Here is an 18,232-nt window from a genome sequence, read left to right on the forward strand (position 1 = left end):
GAGAGAATGTGAACACAAGTAAACATCATTAGTGGTAGAAAATGAGCCCTGTTTCAATGTTAGTATGATACAGCTAAGTTGCCTAACCATAGGTTAGCTTCTGTCTTATTTCAGGGCATTTTTTTGGGAGGCTCTATTTGATAAATAATTGTAAAAATACACACATAGGAAACTTTCTGCTGTACATACCAGAATTTGTTATTATGTAAATAAAATCTGTAGCTCTCATTAACCCAATGATGGAGTGTCTACTATATGACAGGCCAAGTGATAGGTTATTTCTGTTAAGTAAGTAAGGATAAAACATAAAATAGCCACTCATCACAAATAGATCAGAAAATCTGACAAAAGCCACTTTCTGTTCTTGTGATAGTTTGCTAAGAATGATGGTTTCCAGCTGCATCCATGTCACAAGAACAGAAAACCAAACACCGCATGTTCTCACTCATAGGTGGGAACTGAACAATGAGATCACTTGGACTCGGGAAGGGGAACATCACACACCGGGGCCTATCATGGGGAGGGGGGAGGGGGGAGGGATTGCATTGGGAGTTATACCTGATATAAATAAATGATGAATTGATGGGTGCTGATGAGTTGATGGGTGCAGCACACCAACATGGCACAAGTATACATATGTAACAAACCTGCACATTATGCACATGTACCCTAGAACTTAATGTATAATAAAAAAAAAAATTAAAAAAAAAAAAGCCACTTTCTTTCGCAGACACACTTTGATGTCTGAAAATATGACAGAAGTTTAATCAAGTATAGCAGTACATCCTGAGAGCTTAAACAAATCTTTTTCAACCAGTTAAAAGTGGAAAAACCATCCGTACCTGATGGATTTTCAAAATGAGGTAATGGGCCAAATCTGGCCCATGGTCCATAGTTTGCAAATTTTAAAAAACCCCTTAATTTTCTCAATCAAAATAAGCTTCCTTGCATATAAACAAATTCAATGTAAAGTTTGAAAACGTACAATTCCAAAAAACTGAAAAATTATAAAAAAATTGTCATATTTCATTTATATAAATAGGGATATATTTTTTAACATTATTTTTAAAGGCTAATGGAGACACTAGCATTTCCAGGACATATCTACATACTGCTCTAAGATAATATATGCTCAAAATATTAGTTCAGTAAATTTTGGAACCAACTTTTGAACACCCAAGTGTAATTTGTCGAATGTAATATATTCTTTACTCCCTTCATATGAATATACTGAACATAGTAATATGAATAGCCCTATAAACATTAGCTACCACACTCTAATATACCTCAATGACCTCAGGGTGTATTAAAATATCTAAAACCATCTGACCTCATATGAAATAAATACAAGCAGCTTTACTTTTTGGGATCCTATCTGCAGTGTTATGATTTCTTTCCCCATTTTCTTTCTTTTCTTTTTTTTGAGATAGTGTCTTGCTCTGTTGCCCAGGCTGGGGTTCATGGCTCACTGCAGGCTTGACCTCCCAGGTTCAATCGATCCCCCTGCCTCAGTCTCCTGAATCCAGCCAATTTTTGCATTTTTGTAGAGATGGGGTTTCACCACGTTGCCCAGACTGGTCTCAAGCTCCTAGGCTCAAGCAATCTGCCTGCCTCAGCCTCCTAAAATGTTAGGATTATAAGCGTGAGCCACCATGCCCGGCCTCTTCCCCTTTTTCAAGCTGGCAGTAGCTACCGCTTCTTGCTGCTGCCATTTATTGCAATCACTCTCCCCTTTATAATTTAGAGAGACATGAATCATATATCTAAGATTATTAGAAATTTTATATAAGTCAATAGGCCTGAAATAACCCAATAAACTAATTGGAGTTTTAGTCATTAATTTAATGGCATTTATTTTATTCCAGTGCCTTTTTATTTCATGTAAGCCTTCCTTACTATGTTTCAGTCAGATGAGACTGCCAGAAGTTACAATCTGTTTAGGTAAAGGGTTAGTATGTTATGGAGCTCTTTACTGTGAACAGCAGATAGAGGAATTAACTCAGAGAAAGGGGAAAAAAACTGAAATAGTACATGCGGACAAATGCTCTTACAGTAATGTCCTATCTTACTAAGAAGTTTTAAATGTCTAAAAATGTCCGAGGGAAGCAATATATGGGGAAACTATCATACCTAGGACAAATGGTGAATTGAAGCTTTGTCAAATATTTATGTTATAAAACACTTGTCACCAGATTAAGTTTTACATATAGCGACATCAGTTATTTGTAAGTTGCAGCTGTAAGGGATCAAAACATGCCACCCCAAAATACGCTACTCTGCCATAAAATTCTTTTGAGCTGAAGACAATAGAAAAGAGTAAACATAGGATGAGCTTTCTGCCCTCCCCTACATGCCTGAAAACAGAACATAAACTCCTTTTGGAAAGATGTTTCCCCCACCCCACTTCCTGTACCAGGAAGAGGATGATTTTTTTTTTTTTTTTTAAGATGGAGTCTTGCTCCATTGCCTAGGTTGGAATACAGGGGCGCGATCTTGGCTCACTGCAACCTCCGCCTCCCGGGTTCAAGCAATTCTCCTGCCTCAGCCTCCCAAGTAGCTGGGATTACAGGTGCACACTACCATGCTCAGCTAATTTTTGTATTTTTAGTAGAGACAAGGTTTCACCATGTTGGCCAGGCTGGTCTTGAACTCCCGACCTCATGATCCACCTGCTTCGGCCTCCCAAAGTGCTGGGATTACAGGCATGAGCCACTGCACCTGGCCTGGGGATAATGATTTTATCACAAAGATGAGATGGCACCAAAAAAGAATCTACACAAGTCTTTCAGGACTAAGAAGTCCTTATCTACCATTAGTTTCCGCATGTACTTGTTGACCCTAGCAGCTGAAAGTCCCTTTCCTTTCTCTTGTTATTTCTCTTTATTGTCCTTTGTTAAAATGATATAAAAGCCTCCAAATCTAGCCATTTCTTCGGGGTTCTCCCTTCTTTTATGAACCTCCCCCACCTCTTCAGCCCCCATGCCCCGTGTCATGTAAAACTTTTAACTTCAATTAAGTGTTTGTGCCTTTTCTCTTGTCAATTTGTTGTCAACTTATTCCTCAGGCCCAGCCACTGAACCTGAAAGGGTAGAGAAAGACTTCCTTCCATGCAAAATTCTTACACATAGCACAGACTACAGGATTAGAAACTCTGAGAGTGGAGCCCATCAATCTGTGTTTTAACAATATCTCCAGATGATTATGAGGCACTGTCCTAAAAACAGGTTAGTAGGTCGGAAAGGGTAAGAATGCCAAACACTTACATAGTATTTACAACATGCCACATAAAACACAGAATAATTTCAAAGAAGTTCTCATTTCATCTTATTTAAATATGATTAATTGAGCCTATTTCCAGTTAAGCCAGATAACTGACATAAAAACACATTTTTTCCAAACTACGTGAAACCTTGAATCAATGAACTTTATTCATTCAAACTAATACTTCTAACTCCTGTTTTAAATTACGAGTTGCACTGTAAAGAGTTACCAAGGCCTTCTCCTCCAGAAGTAGTCTATATAACTGAATATATGTGAATAATTATATTCTCTTATTTTTCTTCCACGTTTCATCCAGAGGAAATGCAAAATACCTTCCCCTTAAACTTGCTAAGTACAACAGCCCAGCCTTTAACAATTACTACCTCCCCACAAACTTCTGCAAGAAATATAACTGTAATCCCCGTACTTTGGGAGGCCAAGGCAGGCAGATCAATGGTGGACAGAGGTTTGAGACTGGCCTGAGCAACATGGTGAGATCCTGTCTCTACAAAAAATACAAAAATTAGCCAGGCATGCTGGCAGGCGCCTGCAGTCCCAGCCACAGGGGCTGAGGTGGGAGGATCACTTGAGCCCGGGAGGTCAAGGCTGTAGGAAGTCAGGATTATGCCACTGCACTCCAGCCTGAGCAACAGGGTGAGACTTCATCTCAAGAAAATTAAAAAAAAAAAGAAAAGAAAAAGAAATTATATGAAATACATGGTTTTGGATATAATGAAGTCATAAAAGTAAGTATGTTAGTGCTGCATCCTATCTTTAAAATCAAGCACAGAAAGAATCTATAGGAATTCATTCAATTTTAAAGAAGCATTTCAAATGTCTCCAGGAAACTAAAAGTCATCACCTCAAGAGAACTCTCTTTAGTCAACTCCCACAGTATTTTATCAACTTGCCACAAGCATTTACTATTTATTTTCTACCTTGAATTTGAGTTATTTATTCTCCAATTGAGTATTCCTCAGGTATATCAGGTAAACAGGAATACCCAATAGATATCAAGTAGACCATCCAGTGCTAGAAGTACAAAGATGAAAAAGTATCCTTGCCAAAGATGTGAGCACTTCTCCCTGACCACCATCTCCAGAGGGTTCTCCCTCACTTGCTTACTGCATAAGCTCTTTTAATGACCCTTTAACACCCTGCCACCAAACCTAAAAAGTACCTGCCTCTGCATCCACTCTCTTGTTTCCTTATATTACCCAAAAGGAAGCGGCCTTCCTTCTAACTAAGGCAAGAAGTCTTCCTTTGCTTTACATTCAATCCCATCTGTAAGATCTCATGATCTAATCCACCAGTTTATCTCCTTTTCCCTTTGGATTGCATGGCAATACACTTTCTCTTCCTCCTTTCCAATTTTCTCAGTCTGCTTTACTAGTTCCTCCTTAGCTAACAAGTCTTCAAATGTTAGTCAGTGTTCTATATATCTAGAACTATGGTGTCAATTACTAACTGCAAAAGTTTCCAAATTCACAGCCCTCTCCTCATCTCTGTATAACCAGAGAATTTATGTCAAATGTTAGATATCCCCCATGAACCCTGTTGCTACTTAAACAAGCTCCTCCTCCAGTATCCCTACCTGTGTAAATGATACCCGTATTTTCCCTGCCCAGCTGCTCCAGCCAAAACCTTAGAAGTTATTTCCCTCTGCTTCAAGGTCAACATCAAATCAATCACAAGTTCTGGCTACCCTAGTTCTTATATATTCTTAAATACTTCTTCTGCCTTGCCCCACAGACCTCCCAGAACCTATATATTGGATCTATTTCCACTTGTACTTCTTATTTTTTTTTTTAACTTTTTTTTAAAATTAAAAACTCTGCCAGCCAGGCGCAGTGGCTCACGCCTGTAATCCCAGTACTTTGGGAGGCCGAGGTCAGTGGTTCACTTGAGTTCAGGAGTTTGAGACCAGCCTGGCCAACATGGCAAAACTCCGTCTCTACTAAAAACACAAAAATTAGCCGGGTGTGGTGGCACAAGCCTGTAATCCCAACCACTCAGGAGGCTGAGGCAAGAGAATAGCTTGAACCCGGAAGGCAGAGGTTGCAGTGAGCCAAGACTGCATCACTGCATTCCAGCCTGGGCAACAGAGCAAGACTCCGTCTCAAAAAACAAACAAACAAAAAACAAAACAAACAAAACCAAAAAAAAAAAAAAAAAGAAAAAAAGAAAACAAATAAACCTCTGTTATCCAGGCTGGAGTGCAGTAGTGCCACCATAGCTCACTGTAACCTTGAACTCCTGGGCTCAAAGGATCCTTCCACTTCACCCTCCTCATTAGTACTACAGGTACACACCACAGGCCTGGCTAATTTTTGATTTTTTGATTTTTGTAGAAATGGGGTCTTGCTATGCTTCCCAGGTTGGTTTTAAACTCCTGGCCTCAAGCAATCCTCCCGCCTCTGCCTCTCAAAGCAATGGTATTATGGGCATGAGCTCCCATGCCCGACCACTCCTGCTTCTGTCCAACTATTCCCCATACTGTATACTGCAAATACTTTCATAGCACTTAAAACACTTTATTCTATATACTCACTGATAGAGTTTGGATATTTGTACCTGCCCAAATCTCATACTGAACTTGCAATCCATAATGTTGGAGGTGTGGCGTGACCTGAGGTGTCCGGATCATGGGGATGAATCCCTTCTGGCTTGGTGCTATCTTCATGATAGTGAATTCTCACAAGATCTCATCATTTTATAAATGTGTGGTACCTCCCTCCTCACTCTCTCTCGCTTGCTCCTTCTTTGTGACTTGCCTGCTCCCACTTCACCTTCCACCATGACGATGAGGCCTCCCTAGAATCTGAGCAGATGCCAGCACCATGTTTCCTGTGAAGCCTGTAGAACCGTAAGCCAATTAAGCCTCTTCTCTTTATAAATTACCCAGTCTCAGGTATTTCTTTATAGCAAGGCAAGAACAGCCTAGTACACTCGTTTAACTGTCTGTGTCCTCACTACCATGTACATCACTCTTACATTCTCAGCACTTAACCTGTTTAACATGAATAGGTATGATTTTGAAAAAAATTAAGCATAAAAATATTCTAGACAAATATATGTGAATATATAACTGATCTTAGCATCACAGAAAGATTTTCTAAATAAAAAGGCCAGAATTTGGTTTTAAAAAGTCATAAGAATGTATGGCAACTGCCTCCTGAGGAAGGTTATTCTACCTCAGCACACTGCTGACTACAAAGATCTTCCTTATATTAACCTTAAAATGTGGCTTCTAGACCTAAGTTCTACTTTTATTTCTTGGACACCTAACACAGGTTTGTGACAAACCTTCACAAGTTTACTAAAATTTGAAATGCTAACCTAATCAATGTTTGTTTTGTGGATATGTGTAGAATTATTTCAGCTTATGGCTTCACTCTGTACTACTGACAAGCCTCTCACAAAGGCAAGGGAAAATAGACAGGAAAACCAAGTTGAGATTAGAACAGGAAAATCTTAGGGTAGAAGTTATAAGGGTGGGAGTGGATGTAGTGACTTTCAAAGTGTAAGCTTAGATTGTTTGTGTTTCCTTTTAAACCTATATTTTGAATCACGTATGTTTTGAATTACCATAGAAGCAGAAAACTCACCAACACTTGCTGACAATCTTGCATTCCTTTTTAAGTTGTTAACATGAATTTATATTTCTGTCACATATCATCGGTAATTCACAAACTTCTTGTATAGCCTAAGGATTATTTCTTCAAAGGAATACTTATCAACAAGCAAATATGTAGACATATATGGACAAATGCTAGAGTCCTACTTACTCTGGATCCTCTCCCAGCAGATAAAACAGTTTTTCATTCATTCATGCATTCATTTAACAAATATTTACAGACATAGGAATATGCAAGAAATAAGACAGGTAAGACCCCTGCCTGGATGAATCTCCCAGCCTAAAACACAGCTTTAAAAATAACTGCTATAAAAGACTGATCCCAGACAAAATTTGGGAAGGAAATCCCTCCCTCTGCACTCCCATTCATCTCATTTCTCAACCAATCCCAGATGGTCAATAACGCTTAAGACAATAATGTAAATACTTTCTGACAAAAACAGAAAGTACACTGGCAGTCTTAAAAATCATATCTATTCCTTAACAAGTCAATAATTACTTAGAGATCTCTTTTAAGTATAAATTGAAAGCTCACAAGTATTCCACAATAAGGAACATATTGAAAGTTACCCTAAATCTGGATCTGCATTTGCTGTCATTATAAATTGAAACTTAGCAAAATGATCCTTGTAAATATTGTAGAAACATAAAGTTTAATTTGAACAGTTTTTTCAAACTATGGTTAAAAAGTGACATCTAAGGTGCAGTATTACATGTCAAAAAATTAGTATAAAAAATGTTCATTATTTTGACCTCCTTACAGAAACAGGGATACACAGTGCCAGAACCTCAAAAGAATTAATTCCTCTCTTTCTTCTGGGTGTCTCAAAGGAAAAGTGTTTTCTGAAACTTTATAAGGTTTCAATAAGTCGTTAAGTGAACAAAAGGGCACTAGAATTCAGGTATGCCTGTATCTAAATCTGAGTTCTGTCTGTTATTAGCATTATGTTTACCTTGGACAAGTTACAAAATTTCTGTCTCAGTTTTTTCATATGTAAAATGAGATTAATAGCAATACCTTGCAACACAGGGTTGATACAAGAATTAAATGAATTAGGGAATTGATGTAAAATATTTATAATGTTGTCTAAAAAAGAGTAGGTAACACACTCCACATTACCAGTATAGAGACTATTCTAGCATCAACCAATGCCGCCACAGATAACTATTTTCTTCTTAGGAATTTACTAATGCTTGATACAACTCCATTCCAACAGTTTGAACAAACGTAAGTAAAAATACTGAAAAACTCTCGAGAGGTAGAGTGTACAACAATTTTGACCATAACAATCTAGCTGTACAAAATTCAAACTAGGAATTCAAAAGACAACCATCACTACTAAGTATATTAAGTTTAAACTACACAGCTTCAAACTATTTCTCTCTGGTGGACACGGAACACCTAATCGAAGAAAAAATGCAAAATATGCTATCATTGCTATGTGTAAAAAGAATGCAATAACTGTCTTCTTTCCTGTTCCTTGCCATTGCTAAACTAGGACCATCTTCTACTTAAGAGAGTGAACTTCACCGTATGTCACCAATTCCATACCTTGTCTATTGTTTAATAGTTGACATAGTGTCAAGTAAACAAATGCTGCCACCTTGTGGTCTGATGGGTACGGTTTTAACTCCAAATAAGCAAAGGGAAAAAAATACGTTTCTGGTTTGGCCTTTTCTCTCAGATTATCACTTCATTAAGTGACCAACACTATGTCAAGCAATTTTATAGTAAAAATAATTATATCTTTTGCAAAGTAACAAAATAATGCAACAAATTCAACATTATCTGGCTTCTCAAATACTTGTTTAGGCCTCTTTTTTTGTTTGAGACAGAGTCTCACTCTGTTGCCCAGTGCAGTGATCTCAGTTCACTGCAACTGCTGCCTCTAGGTTCAAGTGATTCTCCTGCACACTTCCAAGTAGCTGGGATTACAGGCACACGCCACCATGCCTGGCTAATTTTTGTATTTTTAGTAGAGACGGAGATTCGCCATGCTGGCCAGGCTGGTCTCGAACTCCTGGCCTCAAGTGATCTGCCTGCCTTGGCCCCTGCCCCACAAACTGCTGGGATTACAGGTGTGAGCCACCTCACCTGGCCTCTTTATTCCTCTTTCTGAAAGAAATTAGTAAAATTTCATTTTTGGGGAGGAATTAAAAGGCTTTATGTAAATTTATTATCAATGATGTGTTTGAATATGAGAAACTAAGAAAAGCAAAAAAATCACCAGAGCTGTGAGAGTTTTTTGTTTGTTCGAGGTGGAGTCTCGCTCCGTCGCCCAGGCTGGATTGCAGTGGCTCGATCTCGGCTCACTGCAAGTTCTGCCTCCTGGGTTCACGTCATTCTCCTGCCTCAGCCTCCCGAGTAGTTGGGACCACAGGCGCCCGCCACCACACCTGGCTAACTTTTTGGATTTTTAGTAGAGACGGGGTTTCACTGTGTTAGCCAGGATGCTCTCGATCTCCTGACCTTGTTATCCGCTCGTCTCGGCCTCCCAAAGTGCTGCGATTACGGGCGTGAGCCACTGTGCCCAGCCACTGTGAGAGTTTTTTACACCTTCATTTCTTTAGCTATGTCATCCTTTGTTGCTAGTCTTCATCTCTCATGCCTAAGAAACTTTAAAATTGGAAGTTTTTCTTTAAAAAAAACATTAACTCGGTGTAATTAATAGAAAAAAACGAACATAGCATGCAAGATGGCCCAACCAAAGGTATCTTTAAAATTTTTTATATTAATCAAAATGTTTTAATCTAACCACAATTTAAATAAGTATCTCCAAACGAAGATCTTGTTTAGGTCTTCCCAAGAATATATTTCTGTCTCAGAGTGCACAATGTTTTCATATAAATGTCAGTATGATTAGGGTTTATTAGCAATTTTAAAAAATCCAACACTACATTAAATCAAGCTTTAAAAAAGCTATAATGAAACCCTCTTGGCCAGGCAAGGTGGCTCACGCCTGTAATCCCAGCATGTTGGGAGGCCAAGGCAGGCAGATCATGAGGTCAGGAGATCTAGACCATCCTGGCTAACATGGAAAAACCCTGTCTTTACTAAAAATACAAAAAATTAGCTGGGCATGGTGGTGGGCGCCTGTAGTCCTAGCTACTCGGGAGGCTGAGGCAGGAGAATGGCGTCAACCCGGGAGGCGGAGTTTGTAGTGAGCCGAGATTGCGCCACTGCACTCCAGCCTGGGAGACAGTGTGAGACTCTGTCTCAAGAAAAAAAAAAGAAAAAGAAAAAAGCCCTCTCTTCCCCAAAACCAAGCTAACATGGCTTTCAGGAATGAAAAAAATAAAAAATAAAAAAAGATTATTACTCTTTTATGAAAGAGACTGAAAACCAATCACACATTTTCCATGTAGAGATGCCACTTTTGTAACAATGTTAAGAATAAAGTTTTGATTTTTTTTAAGGAAGAAAATACAATACAGGATAAATTCACAATGGTCAAGGCCATAAATCAACACCACGGCAGAGCTCTAATATGGGTATTTTAACTAAGTCACATAACTACAGATAAGTGCATACATATCAGGTCAATATTATAAATAAACTTTGATACTTATTCTTGCCATTTCACATTCAATCTACATTTCTGAAGTCCTTAAAAGCATAGTAAACATTCTTAATACAGTTAATAATTTAAGTAAGAATGCAAATCTGTTGCTCCAAACTAAACTGTTTCGTAGACTATTTTTTTATTTCTTATCTATAAGGGCACTAAAATAAGATTGTGGGCTCTCCTGAATCCAAGAATCACATCCGGCCTGCTCATGATCATATGCCTAGTCTGGTCTAAGGGCACTAAAGTAAGATTGTGAGCTCTCCTGAATACAAGCATCACGTCCAGCCTGCTCATGATCATACACCTAGTCTGGTCTAGCCTGTGTTAGGTTATCAATGATTCTTTGTTAATTAAATCATGTAATAAAATGCACCCCATAACCTGGTGCATTTTCAAATTTTACTCAGTCAAATGCCAACACACAGAAAAGTAAAGGAACGTATGATTTTTGTCTCATTCATTACTGAGTTAAACAGATGTTAGAATACAGTAAGATCTCCTGCAATAGTTTCTTTAGCTAGTGGCTTAGAGTTTAAGATCTTCATATACATAATATATTAAAATCTTAGTCCTGTAAATGAAAAGCATGCCAAGTTTTAGTAATATTTGACAAGTTAAAAGTTACCAAATTCCTGATGTGCCTCAAAGAACATCTTTTTAGGGTTAGTTATTCTAAGATATTTGAACATGAACTAGCAATCTGATTATACCAAGGAATTACTGTTAATTTGCTTAGACGTGATGCAGCCCTGTGGTTTAACAATATCCATTTTAAGAGATGCAGATAAGTTTCTGAGATTTGCTTTAAAATACTTAAGCATATGCACACCCAACACTGGAGCACCCAGATTCATAAAACGAGTTATTCTTGACTACAAGAAGACTTAACCACACAATAATAGTGGGGGACTTCAGGCTGGGCGCGATGGCTCATGCCTGTAATACCAGCACTTTGGGAGGGCGAGGTGGGCGGATCTCCAAGTCAGGAGTTCGAGACCAGCCTGGCCAACCTAATGAAACCTAGTCTCTACTAAAAATACAAAAATTAGCCAGGCATGGTGGGCAGGCGCCTGTAATGCCAGCTACTCGAGAGGCTGAGGCAGGAGAATTGCTTGAACCTGAGAGGTGGAGGTTGCAGTGAGCTGAGATCATGCCATTGCACTCCAGCCTGGGTAACAAGAGCAAAACTCCATCTTAAGAAAAAAAAAAAAAAAATAGTGGGGGACTTCAATACCCGATTCACACCTTTAGACAGATCACAGAGGCAGAACACTAACAATGAAATTCTGGACTTAAACTCTACACTTGACCAACTGGATACACATACACAGAGTAGTACTACACCCAACAACCACAGAATATACAAACTTCTCATCTGTACATGGGACATGTTTTAAGATAGACCACATGCTTGGCCTTACAAAGCAAATCTCAATAAATTTAAAAAACAAACAAACAAACAAAAAAACGAAATCACACCAAGCATAACTCTTGGACCACAGTGAATAAACACAGAAATCAGTATCAAGAAGATCTCACAAAACATTAAAATTAAACAATGTGCTTCTGAATAACCCTTGGATAAACAAAGAAATTAAGGCAGGAATGAAAAAATTCTTTGAAATTAATGAAAACACAGATACAACTTACCAAAAATCTTTGGATGCAGCTAAAGCAGTGTAGAGAGGAAAATTTATATCACTAAAATGCCTTCATCAAGAGGTTAGGAAGATCTCAAATTAATGACCTTACATCACATGTAGAGGAACTAGAAGAAAAAGAACAATCTAATCCCAAAGCTAGAAGAAGAAAAAACTAAAGTCAGAGAAGAAGTGAATGAAATTGAGACCCAAAAGTCCATACAAAAGATCAGTAAGATCAAGAGTTGGTTCTTCAGAAGAGTAATCAAGATTAATAAACCACTAGCAAGATTAACAAAGAAAAAACAAGAGAAGATCAAAATAAGTGCAATCAGAAATGACAAAGATGACATTACAACCAACACCCCAGAAATACAAAAGATCCTCAGAGATTATTATGAACATCTCTATGCACACAGACTAGAAAATCTAGAGGAAATGGATAAATTCCTGGAAACACACAGCCTCCCAAGATTCAAACAATAAGAAAGTGAAAATCTGAACTGACCAGTAACAAGTTCAGAAATTGAATCAGTAATTTAAACAAAACAAAACAAAAAAAACCTACCAACCAAAAAGAGCCCTGGACCAGATGATTCACAGACAAATTCTAACAGATGTACAAAGAATTGATACCAATCCTACTGAAACTTCCAAAAAATCAAGGAGGGGCTTCTCCCTAATTCATTCGATGAATCCAGCATCATCCTGATACCAAAATCTGGCAGAGACACAATGATAAAAGAAAACTTCAAGCAAATATCCCTCATAAGCACAGGTACAACAATTCTCAACAAAATACTCTGTATTATAAAATTATTATTATAATAATAAAATATTCTGTATTATAAAATACAAAATTTTGTAAGCTGAACCCAGGAGCACATCAAAAGTTAATTTGCCACAATCAAGTATACTTTATTCTTGCAATGCAAGGCTTGATTCACAATATGCAGATCAATAAATGTGATTTACCACATAAATAGAATAAAAAACAAAAAATACATGATCATCTCAAAAGATGCAGAGAAAGTCTTTGATAAAATCCAACATCTCTTCATGATAACAACCCTTAACAGACTAGGCATCAAAAGAACATAATCCAAAACAGTAAGAGTCACCTACGACAAATCCATAGCCAACATAATAGTAAATGGGCAAAAGCTGAAACCATTCCCTTTGACAACCAGAACAAGACAAGGATGCCCACTTTCACCACTCCTATTCAACATAATACTGGAAGTCCTAACCAGAGCAATCTGTCAATAGTAAGAAATAAATGGTATCCAAACAGGAAAAGAATAAGTCAAATTATCTCTTTTTGCTGACAATATGATTTTATACACAGAAAACCATAAAGACTCTGCCAAAAGACTCCTGGAACTCATAAACAAATTCAGTAAAGTTTCAGAATACAAAATTGATGTACAAAATTTGGTGCATTTCCATATACTAATAATGTTCTAGCTGAGAAATAAATAAAAAAACACAATCCTATTTACAATAGCCACAAAGAAAATAAAATACCTAGGAACTCATCTAAGCAAGGAGGTGAAAGATCTCTACAATGAGAACACAAAGTCCTGTTGAAAGAAATCGAAGATGACACAAACAAATGGAAAATTCTTCCATAAGCATGATTAGGAAGAATCAATATTGTTAAAATGGCAATATTGTTCAAAGCAATTTATAGATTCAATGTTATCCTAAAATACCAACGTCGTTTTTCACAGAATTAGAAAAAAACTATTCTAAAATTCACATGGAACAAAAAAAGAGCTTGAATGGCCAAAGCAGTCGTAAGCAAAATGAACATACTTGGAGGCATCACACCACCCAACTTCAATTTATACTATCAGGCTACAGTAACCAAAACAGCATGGCACTGGTAGGTACAAAAACAGACATAAGACCAATGGAATAGAATGGAGAACCCAGGCCTAAAGCTGCAAACCTACACCATCTGATCTTTAACAAAATTAACAAAAATAAGCCATGGGGAAAGGACTCCCTATTCAATCAATGATGCTTGGATAACTAGCTAGCCACGTGCAGAAGAATAAAACTGGACTGCTACTTTTCATCATATACAATAACTCAAGATCAATTAAAACCTAAATCTAAGACCTCAAACTATAAAAATCTTAGAAGAAAAGCTAGGAAATATCCTTCCTGACATAGGCTTTGGCAAATAATTTATGGTTAAGTCTTCAAAAGCAATTGCAACAAAAACATAAATTGACAAGTGGGACCTAATTAAATTAAAGAGCTTCTACACAGCAGAAGAAATTGCCAACAGACTAAACAGCCTATGGAATGGGTGAAAGTATTTGCAAACTACGCCTCTGACAAAGGCCTAATATTCAAAATCTACAAGAAACTTAAATCGACCTATGAAAAACAAAAACTCCAATAAAAAATGAGAAGACACAAACAGACACTTCTCAAAAGAACACACACAAGTTGCCAACAGGCATATGAAAAAAAGCTCAACATCACTAATCATCAGAGAAATAAAAATCAAAACCAGGATGAGATACCATCTCATCACAGAATGGCAATTATTAAAAAGTCAAAAAACAATAGATACTGGCAAGGCTGTGAAGAAAAGGGAATGCTTATATGCTGTTCCTATGAATGCAAACTAGATCAACCACTACAGAAAGCAGTTTGGAGTTTCGTCATATAACTTACAACAAAACTACCATTTGACCCAGCAATCCCATTAGTAGGTATACGCACAAAAGAAAGTAAGTTGTTCTACCATAAAGACACATGCACTAGTATGTTCACTGCAGTGTTATTCACAGTAACAAAGGCATATAATCAATCTAGGTGGCCATCAATGGTGGACTGGATCAAGAAAATGTGGCACATGGAATACAATACAGCCTTAAAAAAGAATAAAACCATGTCCTTTGCAGCAACAAGAGTGAAGCTGGAGGCCATTATCCTAAGTGAATTAATGCAAGAACAGAAAACCAAATAATGTATCTTCTCACTTGTAAGTGACAGCTAAACATTGAAGACATATGAACGTAAATATGGGAACAACAGTTACTGGGGAGCTACTAGATGGGGAGGTGGGAGAAGGCAGGGGGCGTGGGCTTATAAAACACTTGTTGTGTACCTATGCTCACTGCCTGGGTGACAGAAACATTAGGACCCCAAGCCCCAGTGTCATGCAATATACTCATGTAACAAACCTGCATGTGTACCGTGTGTACCATTTAATCTATAAAAAAGTTGAAAACATTAAAAAAATAAAAAAAAAAGTGGTCAGGGAACATGGAAAAAAATAATAGAATACTTAAGCAAAAAGTAATCAAAATGAAGAGGATACATAAAACTTGTACAGAAAAATCTTAACCACTGCTGAATGTGGGTGATGGTTATGTGAAGACTTATTCCATTCTATTTTCCTGTATATTACAAATTTTCATTAAACATTTCAAATAATGATAAAAATAATATAATGCAAGCTGGGTGCAGTAATAGTCAAAGCTACTTGGGAAGCTGAGGCAGGAGGACTGCATGAGCCCAGGAGTCTGAGGATAGCCTAGGCAGCATAATTAGACCCCATCTCTTAAAAATAAAAAAATCAGTAACGGAAAGATCACTGGAAAATCCCAATATTTGGAAACTAGTAACAGCCTCAGTAATCATGGGTCAAAGAGAAAAATCAAAATGGAAATTAAAAGGTATTTTGATATATACTTCAAAACATGCTGTATGCAATAAACACATAAAATTTTATCTGTCAATTTTAAAAAACAAACTTTTTAAAAAATAAAAAGAAAGCTAAAATAGTACTTTGAACTATATTAAAATGGAAAAGTATCACATCAGTTTTTTTGTCATGTGGCTAATACAGTACTTACAGGGAAATGTATACCACAAAATAACTATATTAGAAAAGAAGGTATCAACTAAACGATCTCAATTTTTACCATAAGAAATTAGCATATAAGAGCAAATTAAACCCTCAAAAAGTAGAAGAATGAAAATAATTAAGAGCAAAGATTAATGACCACAGAAAACAGACAAATACAGCCTATCAATAAAACCAAGAGCTGGCTCTCTGGGAAGATCAACAAAACTGATAAACTTCTCAGCTAGACTCTTCAGGAAAAAGGTAAGTAACAAAATCCACTGTCAGGAATGAAAGAGGGAAAATCATGATGCAATCCAAAGATATTAAGAGAATAATAAGGCAATATTATGAATAATTGTACGCCAAAAAGTTTAACAGCCCTGATAAGATGGACAAATATCTTAAAAGACACAAACTAATTATAATGCTAAACCAAGAAGAAATGGATAACCTGATTAAATCTCTTAAGAAAATTGAACTGGCAATTAAAATTCATTTCTGGAAGCTTCACTGGCAAATTCTACAAAATACTTAAGGAAGAAATAATACCAATTCCATACAAACTTCCAGAAAATCCAGAGGTGGGAGCACTTATGAGGAGAGCATACTGTCATCAAAACCAGACATAGATAGTACAAGAAAACAAGCTACAACCTTATGAGATGGATACTATCTATTATTCCATTTTAGATATGAAGAAATTTGGCATATAGAAACTCAGGAACTTGCCTAAAATCACAGAACTAATAATTGGCAGGCTGCTTCAGAACCCACCCTTTTAAAAATAAAGCTATAAGTGTTTCTCAAATTCAATTAGATTCTAGACATTTTTACAAAAGAAAATAGTAATTTGCCCAATACTTACCTAGAGACTATACTGGAACCATTATAGAGATCACTAGCATATGACAATGTGGCTAAAGGTCGTACTGAATTATATCGAGTAAACTTGGACAAGCATTCCTGAAATTCATCCAACTGGCTTGCAGTTCGACTGTCATCTATATGAAAAAAAAACAACAACAACAAAAAGAAAATAGACGAATTGAACTGCAAAGTAAATCAAAGAGCTACATCCACAAATTAAAAGTTACATTCTAAATACAAAAAACAATATTTAGATTTTACTAAAGACTAGTTTGCACAAGTTAATTGGTTAATTTTTCAGCTTTAATAAAAAATGTCTTGGTTCTTTGAAAGACACTGTCTCTTTCCACTATGAATTCTCATTTTTTTTTGGCAATAATTTCTTGAAAAAATAAAAATAATAATAATAAAAGAGCTACTATTTGAGAGTCATTAAAATAAAAATCCATCAATGGAGAATGTGAGGATGTTAAGAAGAGTACATATATTGGATAGGCGTTTGTTAGTTTGAAAGAACATGGTTACTGGCATACATATTTATGCCCATGTTTTGTTTAAAATCCAGTTTACAATAGCATTTTAGATAAAATAGTTCATAAATAAGAAATATTTGCTCAAATAATACACTGAAATGTTTCAAATTCTATTACAGGAAGAGAGTAGAAAACTACAATGTTATGAACTATTAATTCTAAAAAACAAACAAAAAAAGTTTGAAATTGCTCCCATTTACCTCAAAGAGTGCCTTCATCAAGAAAAAATAAATTTTCATTCAAATCTCTTGGTGAAATATGAAAAACAATAATTCTATTCAGTGGAAAAGTATACAAATACCTTGGGTAAAGTTCACTTCAGTAAACTATTTGAAGATAAATCATGTGGGATTTAAAACATAAAATCAGTTTACGAAGTACCTGAGAATACAACTAATCTATTCTCCAGTCTATTAATACAAGCAGACCTACACCAAAAGCATAAATTTAAAAACTCATTGCTTTTCAGCACTGTGTCATTTGAACTTATTCTTTCGTTTCTGAAGAATGATAAAAACAATGAGCACTTTAGCTTCCTAGACTGAAACTGAGACAAGTTTGTTATACCACTGTATTTTCATAGCTTCTTTATTCTAAGCTCATACACACACACACACAAACTTTTCAAGGTAAACGTTCATGATTTCCCTTCTTAAGTGCCATCTGAGGTAAGAGTAAGCATAATAAAAGATGCCAGAATTATTAAGTCAAAAGAGTTATACAGAAAATATAAAGCACAGTGAAGAACTTATGTTATCTGGAGATACTAGGTTACCTTGAAAACAACTGTTTGCATGACGAAATTTATGTAACAATTATTATTAAAAAAAAAAAAAAAAAAAAAAAAAAAA

At 36.4% G+C, this 18,232-nt stretch overlaps 1 protein-coding gene across 1 annotated transcript in view; it reads right to left on the reverse strand.

The window, feature by feature from the left end:
* The window catches only part of COP1 (COP1 E3 ubiquitin ligase), a 259,480-nt gene that overhangs the window by 112,300 nt on the left and 128,948 nt on the right, over window positions 1–18,232 (reverse strand). The window contains 1 exon segment of the mRNA XM_017891684.1: window positions 16,847–16,982. Within this exon segment, the coding sequence (XP_017747173.1) occupies window positions 16,847–16,982 (136 nt within the window).

Source organism: Rhinopithecus bieti, unplaced genomic scaffold, assembly GCF_001698545.2.
Source record: "Rhinopithecus bieti isolate Rb0 unplaced genomic scaffold, ASM169854v2 scaffold_20101, whole genome shotgun sequence".
NCBI lineage: Eukaryota > Metazoa > Chordata > Mammalia > Primates > Cercopithecidae > Rhinopithecus > Rhinopithecus bieti.